This window comes from Muscardinus avellanarius (assembly GCF_963383645.1).
Source record: "Muscardinus avellanarius genome assembly, chromosome: 17".
Lineage (NCBI taxonomy): Eukaryota > Metazoa > Chordata > Mammalia > Rodentia > Gliridae > Muscardinus > Muscardinus avellanarius.
In genome coordinates, this window is record NC_137803.1 from 51,352,881 (window position 1) to 51,376,923 (window position 24,043).

Consider the following 24,043-nt stretch of genomic DNA (forward strand, 5'->3'; position numbering starts at 1 on the left):
ATTTATGTGATGGATAACATGTATTGATTTGCATATGTTGAACCAGCCTTGCTTTTCTGGGATGAAACCAACTTGGTTGTGGTGTACAATTCTCTTGATATAGTTTTGAATGCATATGGCTAGTATTTTGTTTAGAATTTTTGCATCTATGTTCATTAAGGATATTGGTCTGTAGTTTTCCTTTCTTGAGGTATCTTTATTTTGGGGGGGGGATTAATGTGATACAGGCCTCATAGAAGGAATTTGGGAGAGTTCCATCTCTTTCAGTTTCCCGGAACAAGTTCTGAAGTATTGGTATTAGTTGTTCACTGAAGGTTTTGTAGAATTAAGCTGGAAACCCATCTGGGCCTGGGCTTTTCTTTGGTGGAAGAATTTTTATTGCCATTTCTATTTCTTTCGTTGCTATTGGTTGGTTTAGGCTTGCTATGTCCTCTTGGATGAGTGTAGGAAGGTTAACTGTGCTTAGAAATCTATCAATTTTTTCCATGTTTTCTAGTCTACTGGAGTATAAATTTTTAAAGTAGTTTCTGATAAACTTTTGAATTTCTTCACTATCTCTGGTGATATCTCCTTTTTCATTTCTAATTTTGATCATTTGATTTGATTCTCTTTTTCTTTTAGTTAGGTTGGCCAGGGGTTTATCAATTCTATTAATCTTTTCAAAGAACCAGCTTTTTGTTTTATTGATTCTTTGAATTGTTTTTTTGTTCTCTATTTCATTTATTTCTGCTCTAATTTTAATAATTTCTTGCCTTCTGCTGGCTTTGGGAATAGACTGTTGCAGTCTTTCTAGGTCCTTTAGTTATGTCATTAGGTTCTTGGTGATTCTCTGTCCTTCTTATGTGGGCACTCAGTGCAATAAACTTTCCTCTTAATACTGCCTTCATAGTGTCCCATAGATTTTGGTAGGTTGTGTCTCTGTTTTCATTTGTTTCCATAAATTTATTTCTTCCCTAATTTCTGTTCTTACCCATTCATCATTCAATAGTGTATCATTCAATCTCCATGTATTTGAGTAATTTCTTTGAGTTTCCTGTTGTTGATTTCTACTTTTATTCCATTATGGTCTGAAAAGATGCAAGGAATTATATTACATTTTTTGAATTTGCAGGCGCTTTCTTTGTGTTCCAGGATGTGGTCTATTTTGGAGAAGGCTCCTTGGGCTGCTGAGAAGAATGTGTATTCTGTAGTTCCTGGCTGAAATATTCTGTAAATGTCCATTTGGTTTATGGTTTTCTTTAGGTCTAAGGAGTCTTTATTCATCTTTTGCCTTGAAGATCGATCCAGTGGTGTGAGAGGAGTATTAAAGTCTCTCAGAATTATTGTATTTGGGTCTATTTGGGTTCTGATGTCCAGAAAGGTTTGTTTTATAAATGTGGTTGCGCCCGCGTTTGGGGCATAAATATTTACTATTATTATATCTTCTTGGTGTATTGTTCCTTTTAATAAAAGGAAGTACCCTGATTTGTCTCTTCTGATGTGTTTTAGTTTAAAGTCTATTTTGTTGTTTATCAGGGTTGCTACCCCTGCTCTTTTTTGGTCTATAATAGCATGATATATCATTTTCCATCCTTTCATTTTCGGTCTGTGAATGTCTTTGGCTATAATATGGGTTTCTTGCAGACAACATATATTTGGATTATGTTTTTTAATCCACATTGCCAGTCTATGTCTTTTGATTGGTGAGTTAAGTCCTTTGACGTTAAGAGATATTATTGATGGGCTGGGCGTGGTGGCGCACGCTTGTAATCCCTGCGCTTGGGAGGCAGAGACAGGAGGATTGTGCAGGTTTGAAGCCAGCCGCGCGCGCGCTGGCTTAGAAGACCCTGTTTCCAAATAAAAATGTAAAAATAGGTCTGGGAGTGTAGCCTGGAGGTAGAAGGGCTCCCAGGAACCCCAGTACCACCAAAAAAAAAAAAAAGGAGAGATATTGAAATATGATTTTTGTTTTCTGCCATTTTGTGTTCTGTCTACTATTGGGTGGTTTTGTCTTTCTTATTTTCTTAAATGGCCCACTTATGAACTTCTTCTCTTCTCTGGTTCTGAAGTCTGCTTCTTTTTTCTTCTTTATGGTTTATTTCTTTAAGAATTTTCTTTAATGTAGGCTTTGAATTCATGATTTTTTTAAGATTCTGTTTATCCTGAAATACTTTTGTTTCCCCATTGATTTTGAATAGTAGTTTTGCTGGATAGAGTAGTTTTGGTGGGAACTTATTTTCTTCCAGGGTCTGAATCACATCGTACCAGTCTCTCCTAGCATTCCTGACCTGGGTTGTATAGTCTGGGGTGATTCTTATTGTTTTGCCTCTATATGTCACCCGTCCTTTTGTTCTCACTGCTTTTAAGATTCCTTCCTTGGCCTCTGTATTGGTCATTTTGGCTATTATATGGCGTGGGGAGGTCCTTCTTTGGTCCTGTCTCAATGGTGTTCTGTATGCCTCCTGGACATGAAGATCCAAGTCTCTTTCCATGTTTGGAAAGTTCTCTGAAATTATTTCTTTGAAGAGATTACAGATGCCCTTGGTCTGTACCTCTATCCCTTCTTCAATGCCTATTTTCCGTAAGTTGATGCTTCATATTATCCCATATTTGCTGGATGTTTAGGTTTTGTTGCTGTAAAGATTTCTGTATATCGCTGACCGTGTTTTCGGTTTTGGATGTACTGTCTTCTAACATTAATATTCTGTTTTCCATTTCATCTAATCTTCCAGAATTTCTTTCTATTGCTGTCTTCATTTCACTTATTGATTCTTTCATTTCATTCCAGACCTCTTTCTGATTCTTTCTTAGTGTTTCCAACTCATCTTTCATCTCCTCTAGACTTGTTTTAAATCCTTTCATCATATTGTAGATCAAGATTCAGAACTCCCCTTCTTGCATTTCTTGTAGGTCAGTATTTGTGACTTCTGTTGTTTCTCCACTATTCCTGGTTCTCATATTTTCAACGTTCTCAGGCCTATTCTTCTGTTGTCTTCCCATTGATTGTGGGTATTGTGTATAGTCCAGTCTTAGTAGAATGGATTTAGAAGAGTTAAAAGGTAAACAGTACTTTTTCGAGTGGTGAGGGTTGGGTGATGGTGTAGTAGCAGGGATCAGGGTTCCAAAATTTTGTTTCTCTGCTTCACAAAATGACAATAAACAGTAGCCAATGCCAATGGTTGTTAAGTGTGCTATCGCGGACTCAGTGAACTTTCTGCCGTCACCGAAGGCAATATGGCGCCACTGCCACACCCTCGACCGTGAGGCTGGCGTATTTCTTTTCTGGTTTGAGCTCCACTGAGTCCATGGAGGGCGTGCTGAGCCCAGCCCCTGGGAGCTTTAGACACTCCCTGCGCTGAGGAAACTGCTCAATTACAACCGGCTGTTCCGCAGCTGCTCACCTCAGCTCACTGTCCACCGCTCCTCTCTGGAGCCTGGTGGCTGGTTTAATGTGCTGGTCTGGAGCTGTCCGGTAAATTCTCCGCTGCCAGCGGCAATATGGCGCTGCTGCGTCCAGGCCATGAGGCCAGCCTGTCTCCTCTTCGGTTCTGAGCTCCGTTCTCGAAAATGGTATTTTTTTAGCCAGGCATGGTGGTGCATGCTTGTAATCCCCGCACTTGGGGGGCTGAGACAGGAGGATTGTGCAGGTTCGAAGACAGCCTCAGCTACTTAGTGAGGCTCTCAGCAACTTAGTGAGACCCTGTTTCCAAATAAAATATTAAAAATAGGTCTGGGAGTGCAGCCCAAAGGTAGAAAGCCTCTGGGTTCCATTCCCAGCACTACAAAAAAAGGGAAGGGAAGGGAAGGGAAGGGAAGGGAAGGGAAGGGAAGGGAGGAAAGAAAGAAAGAAAGAAAGAAAGAAAGAAAGAAAGAAAGAAAGATGAAAACAGTATTTTTAGCCAGGTATGGTGGCATATGCTTGTAATCCCAGTACTTGGGAGGCTGGTTTGTGGAGGGTTGCAGGTTCATGGCCAGCCTCAGCAAGTTATGAGGCCCTCCACAATTTAGTGACATCCTGTTTCAAAATAAAGAAAAAAAACAATGCTGGGGGTGTAGCTTGAGATAGAATGCCTCTGGGTTCAATCCCCAGTACTGGGGGAAAAAAATTATGGGACCTTGTAGAATTAAGCACTAAATGAAATCCCTCTCTCCCCATTCCCATTGCCCACATTTTTCTGGAAGCTGTTGTGGTAGTGCACACTTGTAATCCCAGCACTTGGGAGGCTGAGAAAGAAGATCACACAGGTTTGAAGCCAGTCTCAGCTACTTAGTGAGGCACTCAGCAACTTAGTGAGACCCTGTTTCCAAATAAAGTATAAAATAGATCTGGGAGTGTAGCTCAGTGGTAGAAAGCCCCTGTGTGGGGAGGAGGGTCATAGCAGCAGAGGGCTTTTCAGACATCAGTGTTCAGAACTGGAACTAGAGGCTGAAAGAGCCTCTAACCCCTGCATCAGGCCGCCACCCTGGGGGTAGATGTCTTTAATGCAGTGTGTGGCTGAACTGACCCCAACTGACCCCTGTGGCTAGCCCCAAAGGTGGGCTTGCAGACAGTTTTTGGAGAACTTTTTCTAGAAGTTTACATATGAGTAATACTATCCTTTGCTATCAAGTAGAGGATTCTGTCAGCTGTCTCACTGCAGCCTTGACCTACACACCTCTTTTTGTATAGAAGGAGTCTGTTGGCCCAGGGCCTGAGCTTGCATTACTCTTCGAGTTATTTTGGATTGCTTTTATTTGGTTTGCGTGCTTCTATGATATGCTTGACTTTGCTAAACCTGACCAAATAATTTTGTTGCTTGGACTTTTGAAACCCAAAGGGAGTATACTATGTATTTCACATTAGACAAAACTTCTGATTTTGAATAAAAGTTCTTAAAGACTTTTTGGTATATTCAAAGTCTGAATACCCCATCTCCTGACTATTAAACTAGAATTCTAATTAGGAAAAAGTCCCAAAGACTAAATAATTAATTTATGTAATAATCTGGATCATTTTACATCACGGATGTTCATGGTATGATCCTTAAAGGAATTAGCCTGATAGTAAGCATTTTTCCTCTCACAGTTTTTATTGTTATGATAGTAATATTAGAGATTTCGCCAAAGTCTAACCTCAACTTAGTTGTTAAATATCTTCAGAAGCAATTTATTTACAAAAAAGACACAGAAAACTACTTTAATGTTACTCTGAAAATTTAATTATATTAGTAAAATGTTATCTAAATTTGGCCGGGCATGGTGGCACACTCTTGTAATCCCATTACTTGGGAAGCTGAGACAGAAGGATCGCACAGGTTCGAAGCCAGCCTCAGCTACTTAGGCTTTCAGCAACTTAGTGAAACCCTTTTTCCAAATAAAATATAAAATAGGTTTAAGGGTATAACCCAAAGTTAGAAAGCCCCTGGATTCTATCCCCAGTACCACAAAAAAACAAGTTATCTAAATTTAATTACAACTCTTTGAGCAATTAATCTTAAATTTCCATATCCTATAGAAAGCTGGTACTATGGAGAATGGGTGTCATGTTTTTGAAAGGGCAAGAAAATGAATACAGAAGCTTTCTAGAGTTAGGATGGATTAAAATATTAAAGGCTAGACATAATCTAGGAGCTATTAGCATTGAAGAAATATATACAAGTAATTGGACTAGATTAATCTCAGTGTATTACATATAGCATAGTTTATTAGAAAAATCATGATCTTCAAAATCAAATCTGTGTGCTATCCATTGCTAATTCAGGCAGCCAGCGGTCACGTCACTGCCGACACTCAGCTCCTCAGCTGTAAAATGGGGCTTTGAATTTGGAGGCCATGTACTCTAAACCAGGCGCCTCACTTACTGCCTTGGGTGTTGAAAAAGTTCATCCTTATCTTTACTCCTGATTGTTTTTACCATCTTGTAATTCACCAAGATGACTAAATGCACCAATAAAAAATTAAAAAGAATGCCTCCTAGTGGAAGGAATAGGAACTGAACACCCACTAGACATCCTACTTCTGTTTAGAGTTGCTAACTGCTGTAGATTGTAGCCCTTTCGCATGGTGTCATTACTCGCGTGAAGTATTATTCTACGTATGTTTTTCTCTTAAGGAGAAAAAGCATTGCTGCTTCGCGGGAGCAGTGCCTTGTGACTCAGACGGTCCCTCCTTCACTCCTGCCTTTTCTCTTTGAACAGGTGGTTCCATCAAGGTCCAAACCCCCACAACGGAGCACAGGACTGGATTTACTCCGGCAGCTACTGGGACAGAAACTACTTCAATTTGCCTGACATTTATTAAAATGCAGACAAATCAGGGTGTTTGGCTAATCTACAAATAAGTCTTAAAACCTATGTTTTTAAATTTTTTTCCCTTGGTTTCTACTCATCTTTTTAAAAAGGAAAAAAAAAAAAAAAACCCTGCTCATGAGATAACTTGCACTTCTTCCAACAGGTAGGGCATTATGGTGAGAGAATAGGTGATCAAAGTCTTGGGAAAATGCATAGTAATTTTTCTATCCAAATATACTTATTTGGAATATTCTTTTATAGAGAGGTAAGAGAAATTGCTGGAAGAGCTGCTTTTTCTGGTTGTTGCCATATTTACTGAAGGTCTATATGTAAATTAACTTTAGCTTTATGGAATTACATAGTAATCCCAAATCAAGTTATTTTGACTATTTTTATTGTCATGCTTGGGTGTTTTAGACATAACTCTTGACATGTTTAGAATTCTCCTATACCCTGTTTATGTGCTCAAATGTAGAGGCTGTGATTCTGTAAAGACTAAATTGAAAAATGGCTTTTATTCATATTAATCTTAATTGTATCCCTTCTCACCAAAAAAGAAAAAAAAGCCTCAATATTCAGAATAGGTATTCCCAATTTGAAAATTCTACAGAATTACACCAATAAAAATATTTTGTTTACTTTAGTGCTCAGAATTTACTTTTCTGTAATTGTCATTAGAGATAAAAGGCTTAAATCATGTTTGAATTGAAAATGTGTAAGATCTAGCCATTCACAAAAGTTCCCGAGAAATAGATTTTAATATCCAACCTCACATGATGACTTCTCTAAGTGCTTTAACTTCCAGTGGCAGATGCCACCAGAGAATTTAAGCTGCACTTGTGTATGTATCATAGTATCACACTATATGAAAGGAGGTCTTGTGCATTTCAGGTTTGCAAGGTACCTGTGTACTTAAAATATGTAAGGAGACCGACTGTACAGTAGCTCTGCCCCTTTATTGGGGCACATTAATCTTATTTATCCACCAGGCCCCAGACTGAGATCCTGCTCAAGGGCCTTAGGTAGCTACCAGTGAATTATTTTAATTGCTGTCTTGAAGTTGACAAGTGTTATAATGAAATAATCTACCTGATGCTGAATAAAGGCTTTAGAATGTTCAAAAGGTGTGCTTCATTTTAAATTTTAACTGCTACACTGAATACGCTCTTGGTACGAAACGTGTCCTTTCGAAGGAGGCCTAGGGAGCTGCCGTCACCTCACGGGGCCGCAGTGCTGAGCGGCTCCCAGCAGCGCAGCGGGCAGCGGGCGCTGCCACTCACCCTGGGGCTGCTGAACCATAGGCCGGTTCTGCTGCTGTCACTGAATTATCAAGTGGGACCCCTGACTAGAGGACCTGTGGCTCCATCTGTGAAAAGTGGGAGTGGCTTCAGGAGACAAACCTGTTCCTGCCTCACAAGCCTCAAATATTTAAAATATTTGTGCACCTCCTAAATTGCAAAAATAATACAAGGTTCAATGCTTGCAGGAAGTTTATTGACATATTACACTTGGTGGCAGAGTCCACCCTGAGTGTTGACTCAGAACAGCGTCATTTTCGGCATCTGTTAGGAATAACAAACACTAAATATAAATTCAATCATGGAAATGAGTGGAAGATGAGAAACGCAACCATCTACTTGTGTCATTAAAGTCATATCATCAGTTACTCTGCTGGAAGTCGTACTGAAGTAGACTGGCACCTCGCTCACTGTGTAATAGTGGCTCAGAGCTGGGGCCTGCGTGGGCCGTCTGAATGCTCACATACTGCGTGTCTTGTCTGTCTCCGCCACTACAGCATGGGGACTATGCTCTGCTCACCCCACTGTCCACACTTCAGGGAGGACAGGATCATATGGAGCTTGACACTGAATGAAAACTAAGAAGTAGCTGGGTTTGGTAGGCACATGCCTGTAATCCCAGCACATGGGCGGTGACGACAGGAGGATCACGGGTTGAGGACAGCCTCAGCAAGTGGTGAGACTCTCAACCCAGCAGGACCCTGTTTGAAAATAAAAAAATAGGGCTGGGGGTGTAGCTTGGGGTAGAATGCCCCTGGGTTCAATTCCCAGTATCACCAAAAAAAAAAAAAAAAAAAAAAAAAAAAAGGGACTTGAGTCATCAGTTGTCTTGGTTAAGCACAGCTTAACCTTTAGCCGCCGGACTCGGGGGCTGCTCCTCTGAGCCAAGGCGGAGTGCTCCATTACCACCCGCACCTGGCTCTCATCCAGTCACTCCCTTCTCGTGTCTGTGCCCTCTCCATTCTGTAAACAAGCCAGTGAGATTACCTAGAGTCCGCTCGTATTCAGAGGTGACTGGGTTGCCTGGCATGTCTTGGTTCTAACAGTGGTTATGCAGTTAGAGACAATAACCACATCAAAGTAATTAAACTCCAGCTTTTTTTTCAGTATTGGAGATAGAACACAGGTTCTGGGACATTCTAGGCAAGCCCTCCACCGCTGAGTTATAATCCCTGTTCCTTTGAAAACTTTACCTTGAGGCATAAAATTGCAACCCTCCTGCTTCAGCCTCCTGTACCTGGGATTACAGACATGCCAACTCACTATATGCGTAATTTTTAGTAAGATTTCAATATCTGGGTCAACAAAGTGCTGAAAGCTAAAATGCATTAAGGCCGTATATTATAGTAGGGACATTTACCTACCCATTTTTAGTTTCTGCTCTGCGAGCCTGGGCAGTAGTCACAGTAATCTCTCCAGCAATACCGTAACTTCCAAAGGGATTACATTTGTCACCAGATCCTGAAACTTTTTTAGCTACATCTTGTACTGGGAAAGCAACAGAAAGGAAAACTGGGCTTTGTGGTCTGGGGACCTCTTTTCCACTTGCAGGAGGACTCGTATTCTGGGGACTTAAGGTGGGTTTCTGGAATTGCTGGTCTGCAGGGACAGCAATGGGCACTTGCACTGCAGCATATCTCTTCAGGGCATCTGACTGCGAGACCACAGCATGTCCAGGGAGAGGTTTCCAGTCCTGCGCTTCCTGAACATTGGGGCCTACTAAAATGAAAGGCGGGGCACTGGTCTTCTTGCTGTCGTCCATCATCACGTAAGCTGGAGAAGTAACCTTCGGTGGACTCTGCAGAAACTGTGCATCCTGAGCATTAGGTAAATAGAGGGCTGCTTGGGGGAAAGGCCCAGGTGGCGGTGACGGGCGACTTTGTTGATTCATATCAGTTAGACAATAAAGGGTCCACATGTTAGAATATGGTGGTGGTTGTCCTGCTTCGCTTGTTGCTACTGCTACAAAAAAAAAAAATTGCAGGCATTAAAGGTTTGGTCTCTGTATCAGGCACTATGCATAGCAATGTCTTTATAAACAATCTGATTTAAAAAAATAAAAACCGAATAGCTGTAGTAATATGTGCCATAAAGCAACAGAGCTTAATAAATTGTGTCTGGTAATGTGAAAGGAGAGAGCAGTTCTGTACAGCTGCGAAGGAGAGCAGTGAGGTTAGGAAAGCAAGTGGCAGACACCAGTGCTACAGCTAAAGAGGCAGAGCAGACCTCGCTGTTTCCAGGTTGCTGACACTTTAGGCCTGGCTCCTACAGGCTTCAGGCCACTGGAAAAGGTGTTACTGCTCTGCATAGTGATTTTTTCCTCCCCTAAAGTCAGGCACTAGATATCATAATCTTGGTCACTTAATCAAATTTCTCCAGAAGCCGGGCATGGTGGCACACACTTGTAATCCCAGCATTTGGGAGGCGGTTCGAGGACAGCCTCAGCTACTTATGCCATTTGCAACTCAGTGAGACCCTGTTTCAAAATAAAGAATAAAAAATAGGGCTGGGATATAGCTCAGAGGTAGAATGCCCCTGGGTTCCATCCCCAGTACCAAAAAAAAAAAAAAAAAAAAAAAAAAAAAAAAATCCCCAGCCCTTCACAGGATCTGTCATCTCCTACCTCACCTAAAACATCACATAATCTAGGACTCAGAACCCCAGAGAGCACCTTTGTAGCCAAGGCTTGAAAGCATAGGCCTTGGGTGGCAGTGAAAGACTGGTTGGGCCCACAGGGTTCTTAAGAACAGAGGCCTAGGAGCGCAATCCACTGGCTTACGAAAGGAATCTATAATGCCCACTGTCACTTGCCTGAGTCAGTACTGTCTTGGCAAGCCGAGGCCCAGATGGGAGCACAGGGGAAAGGCTTCCAGTGGAGGAAGTTCACTCTGCCCAAGTATACTGAGTTCACCCTTTGAACACGGGCCATCTCTCCCTGGTGCAACCTTTTCTTCTTCCCCAGAAAAGAACACTGCATGATTAAGCTGCTAGTTTTCGATAGCTTCAGATACTTTCGATTGCTCTTTCTTCAAGCTGATTTAAAAATACATACAAGCCGAGCCATCAGTTTTTTCATATGGGGGAGTTTAAGAACTCCAGCTGGTTTTCTTAGTGCTGAGGACAATGGTTTGGCTTTAGGACAGCTGCACACTGAGAGCAGTGGCTCGGCCTGAGGTGCTCCTTCAGCCACAGGGTGACGCCGCCCGCAGGCTGCCCTGCCCGGCCAGCCGGGAGCTGTGCTCAGTCCCTGTCACACTGCCAGACAGAATTTGACCTTTGCCAAACACCTGCTTTGGTAACACTATTCTGGCTCGAGTCAGAGTTGAGAGTTTCTGCAAAAGGGATGGGGGCTGGCTCCTGCACCCCCATCTCTAAAGAGAAGTGTCCACATGGGGCAGGAGGGCGGGCAGACCAAACGCCATAGAGGGAGGTGGAGACTATGTCATGTCTGTGTCACAGGGAAACATGGGTGGCAGAGCTCAGCAGCCAAGAAAGCAGGCTGAATTTGGCACTTTTCTAGGGGGCCGGACCGAGGAGGCCAGCCACCTGCTGCCGCTGCCTCCCTGCTCTCCTGTGTGACAGAAGACCCCGGACCTCTCCCTCTCCCTCTGTGCGGGAAGCCAGCCCCAGCCCTCAGGCCTGTTGCAGAGCTCTCCTGAGTCGGTGCGAGAGCAGTCAAACACACCACCATTCCTTCCACTTTTAAATGCCAGAGCCCGTGTAAATACAATGCCGTAGGTTGATTTTACATTCTCAAGTGAAAATTTCAAACCAGTCCCCCTAAGTACGGTTTTGCAACAGAATTATTCAGGTCACACAAACACTGTCCCTGATAACAGGTTCCAGTGTTGGTCACTGTGTGTCCAAAAGAATAACACGGAAGTGCTAAGGACCGGACTCTGAGGCGGCCACATGAAAATCACTCGTCTCGTAACAGGGAAGCCTCAAAGACAGCAAAGCCTTTAAATAGGCTTGGCCTTTAAAAAGCTACAGAAAACAATGACTTTGACCAATCTACAGGGATCCTACCTAGATGGTTTTCTAAAACACGATGTCGCCTGAAAGGGAATGTGTAAGTGCGTAAGCAGCTGGTTTTCTTACCTGGCCTCATCAAACCTGTTCAGGTGCTGCTTCCCCTTCAGGGCCGTTCTCTTCCCCTGGGCTACGAGGGAAGGGGCCACTAGATGATTTTACGGGTGCAGCTGAGGGCACGAGTGTGACCCCGGTCTCCTGGGGTGCAGAGTTCTCCTGTGACTCCTGCCCCATATCGTCAGGGTCTGTGGGAATGATCTCCACTTCAAGGTGCAGAGATTGTTTGGAGTCTATTTGGAGAAAGCCCTCTGCATCCAGGGGTTCTGCAGGCACCTCCTGCTGACCTTCCATACGGGTGTCAGAGAGCAGAATAGTAGCTTCTGCCTCGAATTCTGCGTTCTCCAACTGTACAGGTTTGGGACTAACTGATGGTGACTGCCCGTTTCCTGTCAGACAAGCAACTTGATCATCAAAAGGGATTACTATTTGTTCTGGTATTTGCTCAACATAGATAACCCCTTCATTGACAGGCTCATTGTTATATATGGATGATATATGAAGGACTGATGTAAACTGAGTATCATCCTGCAAAGGGGTCTTAGAAGCTTGATCATAAGCAGGAGGTTCTTGTTCGGCCTGCAAGGGGTCTGGGGAAGCCGTTGCTGGTCCAGCCTTAGGGTACTGAGGCCCCACATCTACCTGCACAGATGCTTTGCTCATCACCTGCACCACGACCGCCTCTCCAGGACACACCGGCGGAGCGGCCACCACGATTTCTTCAGCTATGTCTGAGCTCAGTACCTCCTTGACAGCAGGCATACTTGTTGCCACATCCACCATTAAAACCTCAGATTGATCAGAATGAATAGATGGAACATTACCTAACATCTGAGTGGCAAACTGAGCTGGGTCTGCCGGGACATAGGCATACTCTGCTGGGACAGCTCCTGGAGATGGTGACGCGGGCGGGCTGACAGTCTTCGGGGTGGCTGGCTTAGAAGGAGGACCACAAACTGCTTCAGTCACCTCCTCAGGCTGCGGGCACTCAGCATGCACTGACGGGCACTGGGTGGTCTTGTCGTTGAACTCCTGTCCGGTTACTTTGTCCTCCTCTGTGTCTGTGGATTTTTCCATCCGTGAAGGCTCTTTGGAAACTGCAGATGTTCCTACTGGTTCTTTTGTACATTCTTCTTTCCTCTCCTGTGCCATTCCATCTGACCATTTCTCTACTAAAACAACAGCCAGATGGGCGAGTCAGCATATATTCCTCCAACAAAGTATTATAAAGAAATGACAGGTTAAGCATGTGAATTCAGTACACACAGATTTGTGCTTTATCATGACATTGGTGATTTAGTGTAGGTGATGACATTTTCCTGTCCTTACCCACTTAAGACCTTCAGTTCAATTCCTTAGGAATAAGTGGCCATAAATAGCACAATAGCAAAACTATAATCATACTAGCCTAAGCTGGTTAGCACCAGGGGAAAGATCATAATTTTTTCCAAGAAAAAAAAGAAGCTTCTTGAAAACCTGCATGGAAAAAGCTCCTGATCCAAAGTTCCACATAATGTGGAAAAAACAGACTCACTTGAGAAAAATTACCTAAATCTGTCATAACTTAGTGGTGACACACAAGTCATGATATTAATAGATGTTCCTCGGTTTGAGAAAAGTAGTGTACCAAGTTTAACAATGAATTAGTACACTGGGAAACTACAGAAATTTTACATTATGAAACATCACACATTTTAACCTAAAAATCAGTAGCACATGCTGGTAAGATGTGATCATGAAGCCAAAACCATACTGACCCAGATAATAGGAAAAGAGAAAACTCTGAATGGACTCAGAATCCTCAGGCCTGAGGAAAATTCCCATGGTTTGGAAGGTCCCAATGGCTGGTGACATACGGGAAGTCAGAGCTGGAAGAACACTATAACATTATTTATGTTTATCCCTCACACACCTGTCTACACACCTGTTGTTACTAAAAGTTTTCACGTCTGTTTACTGAGGATTTTCTCTGGAGGAAGCATTTCTCTAATATAATGGAATTTGCAAGAAAAGTAGAATGCGCTTATTTCAAGTCAAAACTGCTTAGAGGGACATTTTCATAGGTTCAGCAACTTCCTAGAGAACAGTGTCCTGCGGTGTCTCTCTCCACCTTGGCTGCTAGTTTCTCTACTGAATTAAGGTATCTAATTCAGGGCAGGAACACCACACCAAATGCTCACATGTATCTACTCTTGCCTACCTTGCTTAGAATAAACCTCATTTTTCTAACCATTCATCTCTTTAGAACTTTTTTTTTGGTGGTGCTGGATATTGGAGGCATTCTACCTCCAAGCTGCACCCCCAGCCCTGTTTTAATTTTATTTCAAAACAGGGTCTCACTCAGTTGCAGAATTCCATATATTCCTCAACAAGCTAAAGAAGACCATACATTCCTACTGGTCATGAACCTGCAATTCTCCTGTCTCAGCCTCCAAAGTGATGGGATTACAGGTATGCGCCACCTCGCCCTGTTTTCCTATCCCCCCCCCATCTCTCTCTCTCCATCTTTTTTTTTTTTTTTTTTTTTTTTTTTTGTGTGGCACTGGAGATTGAATCCAGAGACATTTACCTCTGAGCTAAACTCCCAGCCTGATTTTATTTATTTGGAAACAGGGTCTCATTAAGTTGCAGAGGGCCTCACTAAGTTGTCAACCCTGGTTTCGAACCTGCAATCTTCCTGTCTCAGCCTCCCAAATACTGGGATTACAAGCATGCGCCACCATGCCCAGCTGCCTTCCTATGCTTTTTTTTTTTTTTTTTTTTTTTTATGGTACTGGTGTTCTTGGAAACCCTTCTACCTCCGGGCTACACTCCCAGTCCTATTTTTATACTTTTTTATGTATAAAGCCAGTGTGCACAGCTGGCTTCTAACCTGTGCAATCCTCCTGTCTCTGCCTCCCAAGCGCGGGGATTACAAGTGTGCGGCACCACGCTTGGCCCTTCCTATCCTTTTTGTACCAGTACTGGGAAGAGGCTTAAAAATGTACTAATGCTCCAGTAATGGGAAATATTTCCAATTTTCAAAATATATCTATCATAGTAAAAGAAGCCAGGAGCTTCGAGGAAAGGGCCGCAGATGTCCAGGGCCAAGGGTGATAAGTGAGAGAAAAGAAGCCTAGGGCCTTTTGACATTTCTAAAGAGAAGCAGACTTCCTCAAGGATGTGGGGGAATCCCGGACTCAAGGGATAAGCGACTTAACACATTCTGGAGTGTAACAAAAGGCATGAGGTCTGGGCTGAAGACAGAGCAGGTCGTCTACATATCAAACAATCTGCCAGAGGAGCTCTAGTCGGGTCAGAAGACTGGTTATAAAGATACTCTGTGTTCAGGGATACCTCCTCACTTTGGAATATTCATCACATGCGGAATCTTATGTCACTTTGTGGCATAGTGCTTTACTCTAAGCTCTATCTTTCTGTGTTTCTACTGGTGTTGAGGAGATAGAAAGGAAGTAGGCAGATAGGGAAGAGGCCTCAGTAGAAAAAAGTCAATTTCCTAAGGGGCGAGGAATACTAATTAACTTCCAAGGCTTTTGAGATCAGCTATTCCAAGATAAGAAGGACCAAAGCTTCACAAAACCATCAACAAACCCAGGAGACATTACTGGAGCAAGTCTGATACTTCTACTGAAAGGAGATCCTTCAAAGGACATGCAAATTCTGAGAGCTGTTTCCCAGAATTCCCAGGATCTCAAACTCACCACAACCAACAGAGGACATGCAGACATCTATAAACCCTTAGACCGGCCACCAGGACGGTTTTTCCCTCTCAGGGAACCCCTCCCCTATGAGTAGCTTACCTCTCTCTCTCTCTCTCTCTCTCTCTCTCTCTCTCTCTCTCTCTCGCAGATCGCGTTAGCCTTGAGAGAAGGTGGAGTGCAACTGACGGTCACGTGGCCCAGGCTACACTCAGGTAGTGACCTGAAGGCCTCTGCTGGACATCAAAGCCAACCAGGGCCCCTAGGGGTGACCTGCACCTCTTTTCTGGCAGATCGCATGGACTCTGGGAGAAAGCAGTTTGCAACTGAAGGCATTCGGCTTGGACTACTCTCAAGTATTGTCCTGAAGGCAGCTGCTAGACTCCAGAGTTCCGACAGCCCCTTTGGGGTGTTCGGCCACCTTTCCCCATTCCCTGCTGCTTCCAATAAACCATTTACTCCTCTTCCTGCAGTCTGTGGGTGTCATTCTTCACTCACCGCAGACAAGAACCCAGTAAGGAAACGCCAAGTTTCTTCTCAAGAAACTCTGTTTCATCTTTGATGAAACTTGGGGTGAAGAAACTCCCCACTTCATCTTGGGGGCTCAGAAGACACCCCCCGTTTCAGTGCCATAACAGTTACAACCAGTATTTTATCGTTGTAATAATAAACTCTTTAAATCTTCAGCAAGAGTCCGGACTAGTGCACATCCATCCTACGTCCAGGACAAGGACCCACGGTTACGGGAATAATCTTAGGGAGCCTAACAGAGGTCCCCAGGACAGTCCCCCAAATCAGAACAGGTCAAACTAACACTTTTCTTAATACAGACCATTACATTTGACTGAGCCAGATGGGTTCACTTGTGTTATGTTTAAGACACTGTGATAAGACCTCATAGAATGTACATTCCCTGGGGGAGATAACACAGACCATTTTGGGGAAAGTACAGGTATCTAACAATGACACTATCATAAAGATCTTGGGAATTCAGAAGAAAAAGAAAATTATATTCAAATAAGCCTGATCCTGGGAGAGTTACTCTTATGCTTAGGAAAAAGCCAGGTTACTAACAAAATCCTAACTTTTCTTAAGTTGTAAGATAACCAGTTAATCTGATTTCCAAAGAGCAAGTTGTCCCTCTCCAAGAAGAGAAGGGACATATGAACTGTCTCGGCTTTGCAGGGCCCAGACACGAGAAGCTGCCATCATACTAGCTGGTAAGAAAGTATCCACAAGAATCCTAACATTGGTAAAGGCCAAATCTGGCCTAGGATGTCAGTCTAGAGTAGCTCAGGACTGCAAACTCCAGGAGAGGTCATGCTCACTCCGAAGCACTTTTCCTCGGGCTCACAGGAAAGATAGAGGCAGAGTAGAAGGCCAGAGAGAAAAGCATTCCTACATGCCACAGTACAATGTTATCTGTAAGGTTGTTTTGTATACACATTACCAGATTTAGGCAGTTTCTTCCTATTCACTTCTTTAAAAGTTACTGTTTTTTAAAGGCATGGAGGTGCACTCATGTAATCCAAGTCTTTGGGAGGTTGAAACAGGATGATCACAGGTTCAAAGCTAGCCTTGAAAATCTGATTCAGCAACTTGGCGAGACCATTTCAGAATTAAAAAATAAGAAGGGCTGAGGGTGTAGCTCAGAGGTAGAATGTCCTTGGGTTCAATACTCAGTGCCATAAAAAATTATTGTTCAGTAAGTTTAATGGCAATGGATTTTTTCTAAGTTTTTGTCTGCCTTAAGGATGTATTTTATAAGCCGGGCGTGGTGGCGCACGCTTGTAATCCCTGTGCTTGGGAGGCAGAGAGAGGAGGATCGTGCAGGTTCAAGCCAGCTTTGCTGGCTTAGGAGACCCTGTTTCCAAATTTAAAAAAATATAAAAAAAATAGGTCTGGGAGTGTAGCCCGGAGGTAGAAAGGTTCCTAGGAACCTCAGTACCACCAAGAAAAAAAGTGTATTTTATTTAATTATTTTTATTTTTGGTAGTGCTGGGGGTTGAACCGAGGGGGTATTCTACCTCCCACTTACAACCTCGGCCCCATTTTTTATTTTTTATTTGGAAACAGTATCTCAGTGAGTTGCAGAGGGCCTCACTAAATAGCTGAGGCGGGCCACAAACCTGAGATCCTCTTGTCTCAGCCTCCCAAATACTGGGATTACAAACATGCACCACCACGCTCAGCTTTATTTTCATTTCTTAAAGGAACTCTCTACTGGGAATAGATTAATTCTATTTTAGCACTTTTTTGCTTGTAGCCTTTAGAGATGTCATTCTATTGTCTTTTGGCCGCCACCATTTCCATTCAGAAATAAACTGTCCCGTTGTTCCCCTGCATGTATGCCCTTTACCCTGCCTGCTCTCATGACTTCGTCTTTACTGTTTTACCAATTTGACTAATTGTGGTTTTCTTTGTATTTATTCTGCTGTGCATTGACCATATCTGGAAGCTTATGTCTTTAAGTCAGACTTCTCAGATGAGATGCTTCTTTTCCATTTATTCTTTCCTCCTCCTCCAATCCAGTTACACAGCTTAGACCTTTAACAGTAGCCTCTACTCCTCTGTCCTATGATGTTTCCCTTTTTTGAATTGGTTCTTTTCTACTGGCCGATTTTTGAGTTTCGTAATTTGTCTTCTGTTAGTAAATATATCCAATAAGTTTCTGGTTTACAGTTATGGAATAATCATTTGTTTCTTATTTTATAGATTCTAACTGTTGAAATTCTCCATCTTTTCATCTATTTTTTTTACCTTCTCAAAACACTACTCACAGTTCTTTTCAATCCTCACACTGTAATTTCAATATCTGACTGTTCTATGGGTTATATTTTTATGTTTTATCCCTTGATTATTAGTCACTTCCTCTTTCCTTTTTAACGTCTAGTAATTTGTAATTGTATACTATAAACCACAAATGACACATAGAAGGTCTGATTATTTTCTTCTAAATGGTATTGACTGCTCTAATAATGGCAAGTCAGTCTGATACTCTAGTGACTCGGTTCTCGAGTCTGTTAAGGTGAGCATGTTTGAACTTGTTGTTATAATTCCTACACACTGACCTTTCTGGGATCGTAGGTGAACTGCCAGTGCTTCACAGAAGTCTCTTCCCTTTTGCTAAGCCTAAAGCACGAAGTCTCTCAGAACACTGCACTGCTTCTGAAATCTCTGCCTGGTCTTTAGTCTCCAACAACCCTTCTGCCAAACTTCAAGCCTTGCTCCATCCATGAACAGTTTAGGAGTTGGAGAAAATCCCCGGGGTTTCCTACAGGCTCTGGGGTCCTTCTTTGCAAATGCTTCTCCTTTGGCACCTTGTCACTCGAATCCCAAGCACACTGACAACCTCCAACTCTGCCTTTCTCTTTTCAGACTTTTACCCACTGCTTAGGCTCCCTTTTCCTTGCACAAGAATTCAAAATACGGGGGAAAGCCAGGTGAATAGGGGCTGCATTTCTACGAGTCCTGTCTCCCAAGAGCACAGGCATTGGCCTTTGTTTCATAAGACTTATCTAGTCTTTACGGTTGTGTTTCCTAGGAAGGAAAGTCCAACAGCTACTTCATCAGAGCTGAAATGAAATCTCTTTTCCTCAGATGAATTTCACCTAACGTAACATGTGGTAATTGCTAGGAATTCAAGTATTTGTTAAATGAAATAATGAATTGGATTTTAAGAATACATAGGATTTGAAAATTAGGAAAGAGGAGGAAAAAGAACTGGAGAAACCACATAAACCCAAATCAAATGACTTGAAATGGTTTTGCATTTTCAGGAGAGGACAAATAGTGTCAGTGTCTGGTGCATAAGGTCAACGAAGATGTGCGACAGGACAGATGCGAAGGCAGCAGATGCAGGTCGTGGGAAGTGCTGCATGCCATGCTCTTGTAGAGAAATCAGGACTTAACATACCCAGAAAGCACTCCTTTACTTTCTGTGACTGATCCTATCTTACATTAAAATGCTCATTTGCTAGTGGCAGAATTTGCTTGATTTAAAAAATATCTGTCCCTTTTTATTTAAAAGTCTCTTTTGACGAATTACTGAGTCTTCTGGGAGTACTATCGTTATCAAGTGTTCCCTGAGCGCTGGCCTAAGCTCTGGCTCTGATCTGCCTTTCCTTTCTGCTGGCTCTCTACCTCTGTAGAGCTGTAACTCTTGTTTCTGGGTATGGGTCTTTGTCTTCATAGTTTCTGCTCAAATGTTTACAACTTTCAGGAAAGGATGCCTCACTCAAGGACTGGTAACCCCCGTGCTGATTGGTTGTCTGTAACATCTAAGGTCTAGCTGCCCGTTTTTACCTTGGATATTAGTCTCTGCTCTCTTGCCGTGAATAGTCCTGATTCCATGCTAGTCAGCAGACAGTCCAGAAACACCTGGACCCACTAAAAGCCATACCCGGGACACAGGAAGCCGAGAGTACCATCTCAGGCCCTCTGAGAAATGACCATTATTTCTGTGCTATTGCTTCAGTGCAATGAATATTTGAGATACATGAAAATTACCAAGTAGGTGGCTGGGTACAGCATATGCCATGCTAAGCGCAGTACCATTCTAAGCGCACAGCTTCTCTAAGAGCCATGCATCCTTCTAGACAACACAGGGAACATAAAAACACTTCTTGTTTTTCTTTTAGGGACTCTGACCAGAGATTCTCCCTCCTCCCTTATATGCACTTCCTACCTCAGCCAGGAGTCTCGAGGCTCTACCCACAGCTAGGACCACACGTCCACTGCCCAGAGGGTTTCCAATTCCCTTTCCTTTACAGCAGGAACCTCATTTAACCAATCTCTTTTCCTCTCTATGACATCTATAAAAATTGGGCTCTGGTAGCTTTGGCTCTTAAAACCCAGCTCCAGAAAGTTTAAGAAAATCATCTCTCAACAAAAACAGGCTCCTGCACAATTCCAAAGTGTGAGTTTGCTTTACTATGAGCTTTGGAAGCTCCACAATGAGTAAAGACCCCCCATTCCACGTTGTGTTTACCTCTCCTTTAAAGCAAGTGAATGCTTCAGTGGGTCAAGATCAACACAACAGGCATTAGGGAGGATCTGAAATCAAAGTGTGTGAATGCTTTGTGTGTGTGGGGGGGGGGGGTCTGGGGATGGAACCCAGAGGCATTTGACCTCCGAGCTATACCCCCTGCCCAATTTTTTTATTCTTTATTTTGAAACAGGATCTCAATTGAGTTGCACAGGGCCTCACTAAGTAGCTGAGGCCGTCTGTGAACCGCCATCCTCCAGTCTCAGCCTTCCCAATGCTGGGATTACAAGCGTGCACCACCACGCCCAGCTCTTTTTTTTTTTTTTTTTTTTTTTTTTTTTTGCGGTACTGGGGATGGAACCCAGGGGCATTCTACCTCAAACTAATACCCCCAGCCCTATTTTTTATTCTTTATTTTGAAACAGGATTTCACTGAGTTGCAAAGGGCCTCACTAAGTAGCTGAGGCTGTCGTTGAACCACGATCCCCCTGTCTCAGCCTCCCAAGTGCTAGGATTACAAGCTTGCGCCACCACGCCCAGCTATATAAATACTTTTGAAAAGTATTCTTATCATGCTGAAGAGTAGGGATAACAGAAAGCCCTCCAAGTCTCTGGATTGTGAAACTGTATATCAAGCCTGTAAAGCTAAAAACTAAGACATTCTTCTCTTGTGTCCTGACTCTGGCGTTGGTACTCCCAGCCTCACCTCAGCAACCTGGTTTCCTGTCCCAGCTTCCCTGACTGGCTAGATCTGCTTCCTAACCCAGGGCACACTGTATTTTTAGTCCCCAGTCTGACACTCAATTCTTGACTCATTTGCTCAATAATGTACTTGGTCTTATCCTCAGCTGATTATTTTTACCTCAACAGACAAGCATAAAGAACCCATGCACCATCATCATTGAGTGATAGGACTTTTTCTAAGCTTAATGAAACACTTATCTTGGTACAATGATCACCATCCTGCCTAGGCAAATACCAGACTCTAGAAAAAAAGGGTAATTCTGGCACAGTACCATTCCTGTTTAGGGACTTAGCGTAGCGATGCTTGTGGGGAAGCGCCTGGGCATTCAGGTGCAGTGGCACACTCCTATGATCCCAGCACTTGGGAGGCGGAGACGGGAGGATGGGAGGTTTGAGATTAGCCTCAGCAACTCTGTTTCAAAATAAAAAATAAATAGAGCCAGGGATGTAGCTCAAAAATAGAATGCTCCTGGGTTTGAGCACCAGTACAAAAAAAAAAAAAAAAAAAAAAAAAAAAAGCCTAGGAAAGTTGCAGAATAGTGCCAAAGCTTTATAAACTTCAGTAGGGATTTGCCTAAAATGTATTATTTGTTTAGCTATGAATGGATAGTTGCCAATATGTATAAGCCTCTATAAAAATAAGACATAGAGCTGGGTTCAGTGGCACAGCCTATAATCCCAGTACTTGGGAGGCTAAGACAATAGAATCACAGGTTCAAGGCCCAGCTCTGAGTTTTAAGTCTCAGCAAGTAATGGTTTGGATTAATGAAGAAACACTCCTGAGAAGACTGAGAAATTGGGGATCTTACATTGATTCAGATAGGATAAGTATCTGTTTAATCAAATTACACAAGAGCCAAAAACAAGAGGATCCAAGGAAGAATTTCCTAGAATGGGCAGAGGTGAGTGGACTGGCACAGTGATATCAGGCCTGGAAGGTTAGCACCACCCTAAAGACACCAGGCTCTGCGAGGCGGGGGATGTAAAAGACACAGAGACAATGATGACTTGAGCACTGGGAAGCCAGGCTGGGGAGAGGAAGGGTGGTGGAGGTCGTCTGTGTGTGCTGCCGATGGCAGGCAAGGCCCCATCCCAGGGTGAGCTGCGCATGCGACCAGGGAAGCAGCGGGAGGTCCAGAGTGCTCCTCAACAGGCTCTGCATCCTCCACCCTTAACATGCCAACCTGTGCTGTTCTCAGTCTTGCTTTCTGTTCTGGGCTCTTTCAATGCAGATTCAAACCCTCATGCTCTTTGCAATTTTCTAAGCCTTACTCCTCACTTCTCTGGGCTATGGCTGTTAACTATTTCATCACAAAAGTGACAGAGTTATGAAAATTTCTGGCAACTCATGGAATCTTATTGTTTTTAATTCTCCATGATCATTCTGCACAACTTTAATAAAATATCTCACTATGTTTCATGGATTCATTTCTATAAAATGCTATTGTCTTAAATTTCACTACAGTTCCCTAAGGAAGGGCATATTGACAGGGGTCTCAGTCATAACTTACATATACTGTTTTAGGCATTCAGGTACATTCATTGTGCCAAATGGTTTGCAAAAGATGTATCTCTTTAAGATTTATAACTTTCTAAAATGTCAGAACCAAGATAAAAAAATGATTTAATAAAAAACAAAGCACTAGCCAGTGTGGTGGTACACACCTGTAATCCCAGTACTTGGGAGGCTGAGACAAGAAGATCGCAGGTTCAAGGACAGCCACAGCAAGTAGTGAGACTCATCAACCTAGCAAGATCCTGTTTCCAAAAATAAAAATAAGCCAGGCGTGGCTGGCGCATACTTGTAATCCCCGAGCTTGAGAGGCGGAGACAGGAGGATGGCCAGGTTTGAAGCCAGACTCGCTGGCTTAAGAGATCCTGTTTCCAAATAAAAAAATATAAAATAGGTCTGGGAGTGTAGCCCAGCCCAGAGGTAGAAGGGCTTCCAGGTACCCCAGTACCACAAAAATAAGTAAATAAATAATAAAAATAAAATAGGGCTGGGGGTATAGCTCAGAGAATGACCTCTGGGTTAAATTCCCCTTACCTCACACACACACACATACACACACACACACACTCACACAGCATCAGTGTGATTATTTATACATAAAACATTAATGAGATTAAACAGAAATATCAGATGACACCATTCTTAAAGTAAATGTGTGCTAGCAACTGTGCAGTGACTTATAACCAACATTATTAAAACTATCACTATTTGTGGCACTTACCTTTATTCTGATGAAACTGTTTAACCAGATCTTTTATATCCAGACACATATTCCCTGGAGAAATAAACACAGAAAGTCAAACATCGGTACATAAAACTCTAATCAGACCTTTTATATCCAGAGACTTATTCCCTTGAGGTATAAATACAGGGACTCAAATATCGGTACATAAAACTCCCAACTTAAAATGCTTTTTCAAAGCAAAAATATGTGATCAAAAGCATGAACAAACCTTCTCTAAACACAATAAGTTCTTTGAAATAAATTGCTGCAAACTGGGTGATGTTTGACGGTCTGGTTTTGAGCACGGCTCTGCTAACTCCTTCAAGAAGTGTCTTGAGGCCATAGGGCACGACAAGTCTGGGCTTTGAAGAAATCATTTTGGCAGGATGTCTGTAATCGCAGCTATAATGAAGAAAAACAAAGTCGTACACATAGCATATTAGCTTTTATTTCAGTTAACTATGGTTTCCAAGAATAAATACATCTCCTATTAAAATTATTAGCTTTATTTTGGATAAATTGCTATAATACTAGATGTCAACCACTAAGCCAAGCATGGAAAGGAGGGATGGGGAGGGAATGGGGTGGGGATCGGGTGGGGGTTGACTGGCAATGTGTGCATGTATGTCTACAAAAGTTTTCTTTGTATCCCACTATGATGTATGAATACAGTGCACCAATAAAAAACTAAAAAAAATTATTAGCTTTAGTTCTAGTTTCCATGTGTTCTAGTAAAATGTGT

The 24,043-nt window shown here is 42.7% G+C and overlaps 2 protein-coding genes across 2 annotated transcripts in view; one reads left to right on the plus strand and one right to left on the minus strand.

Moving 5' to 3' along the window:
• The window catches only part of OSBPL1A (oxysterol binding protein like 1A), a gene marked incomplete at both ends in the record, with an annotated part of 217,349 nt that extends 211,091 nt beyond the window's left edge, over window positions 1-6,258 (plus strand). The window contains one exon of the mRNA XM_080714416.1: window positions 6,156-6,258. Within this exon, the coding sequence (XP_080570542.1) occupies window positions 6,156-6,258 (103 nt within the window). The remainder of the gene's footprint in view (window positions 1-6,155) is intronic.
• A 1,207-nt stretch (window positions 6,259-7,465) lies between these two features.
• Window positions 7,466-23,678, minus strand: CABYR (calcium binding tyrosine phosphorylation regulated; the record flags this gene model as incomplete). The annotated part of the gene is made up of 5 exons (XM_080714712.1): window positions 7,466-7,568; window positions 8,911-9,508; window positions 12,460-12,807; window positions 23,299-23,352; window positions 23,531-23,678. The coding sequence occupies 5 exons, from the start codon at window positions 23,676-23,678 to the stop codon at window positions 7,466-7,468; spliced, it is 1,251 nt and encodes a 416-aa protein (XP_080570838.1).
• Window positions 23,679-24,043: the final 365 nt, after the last annotated feature.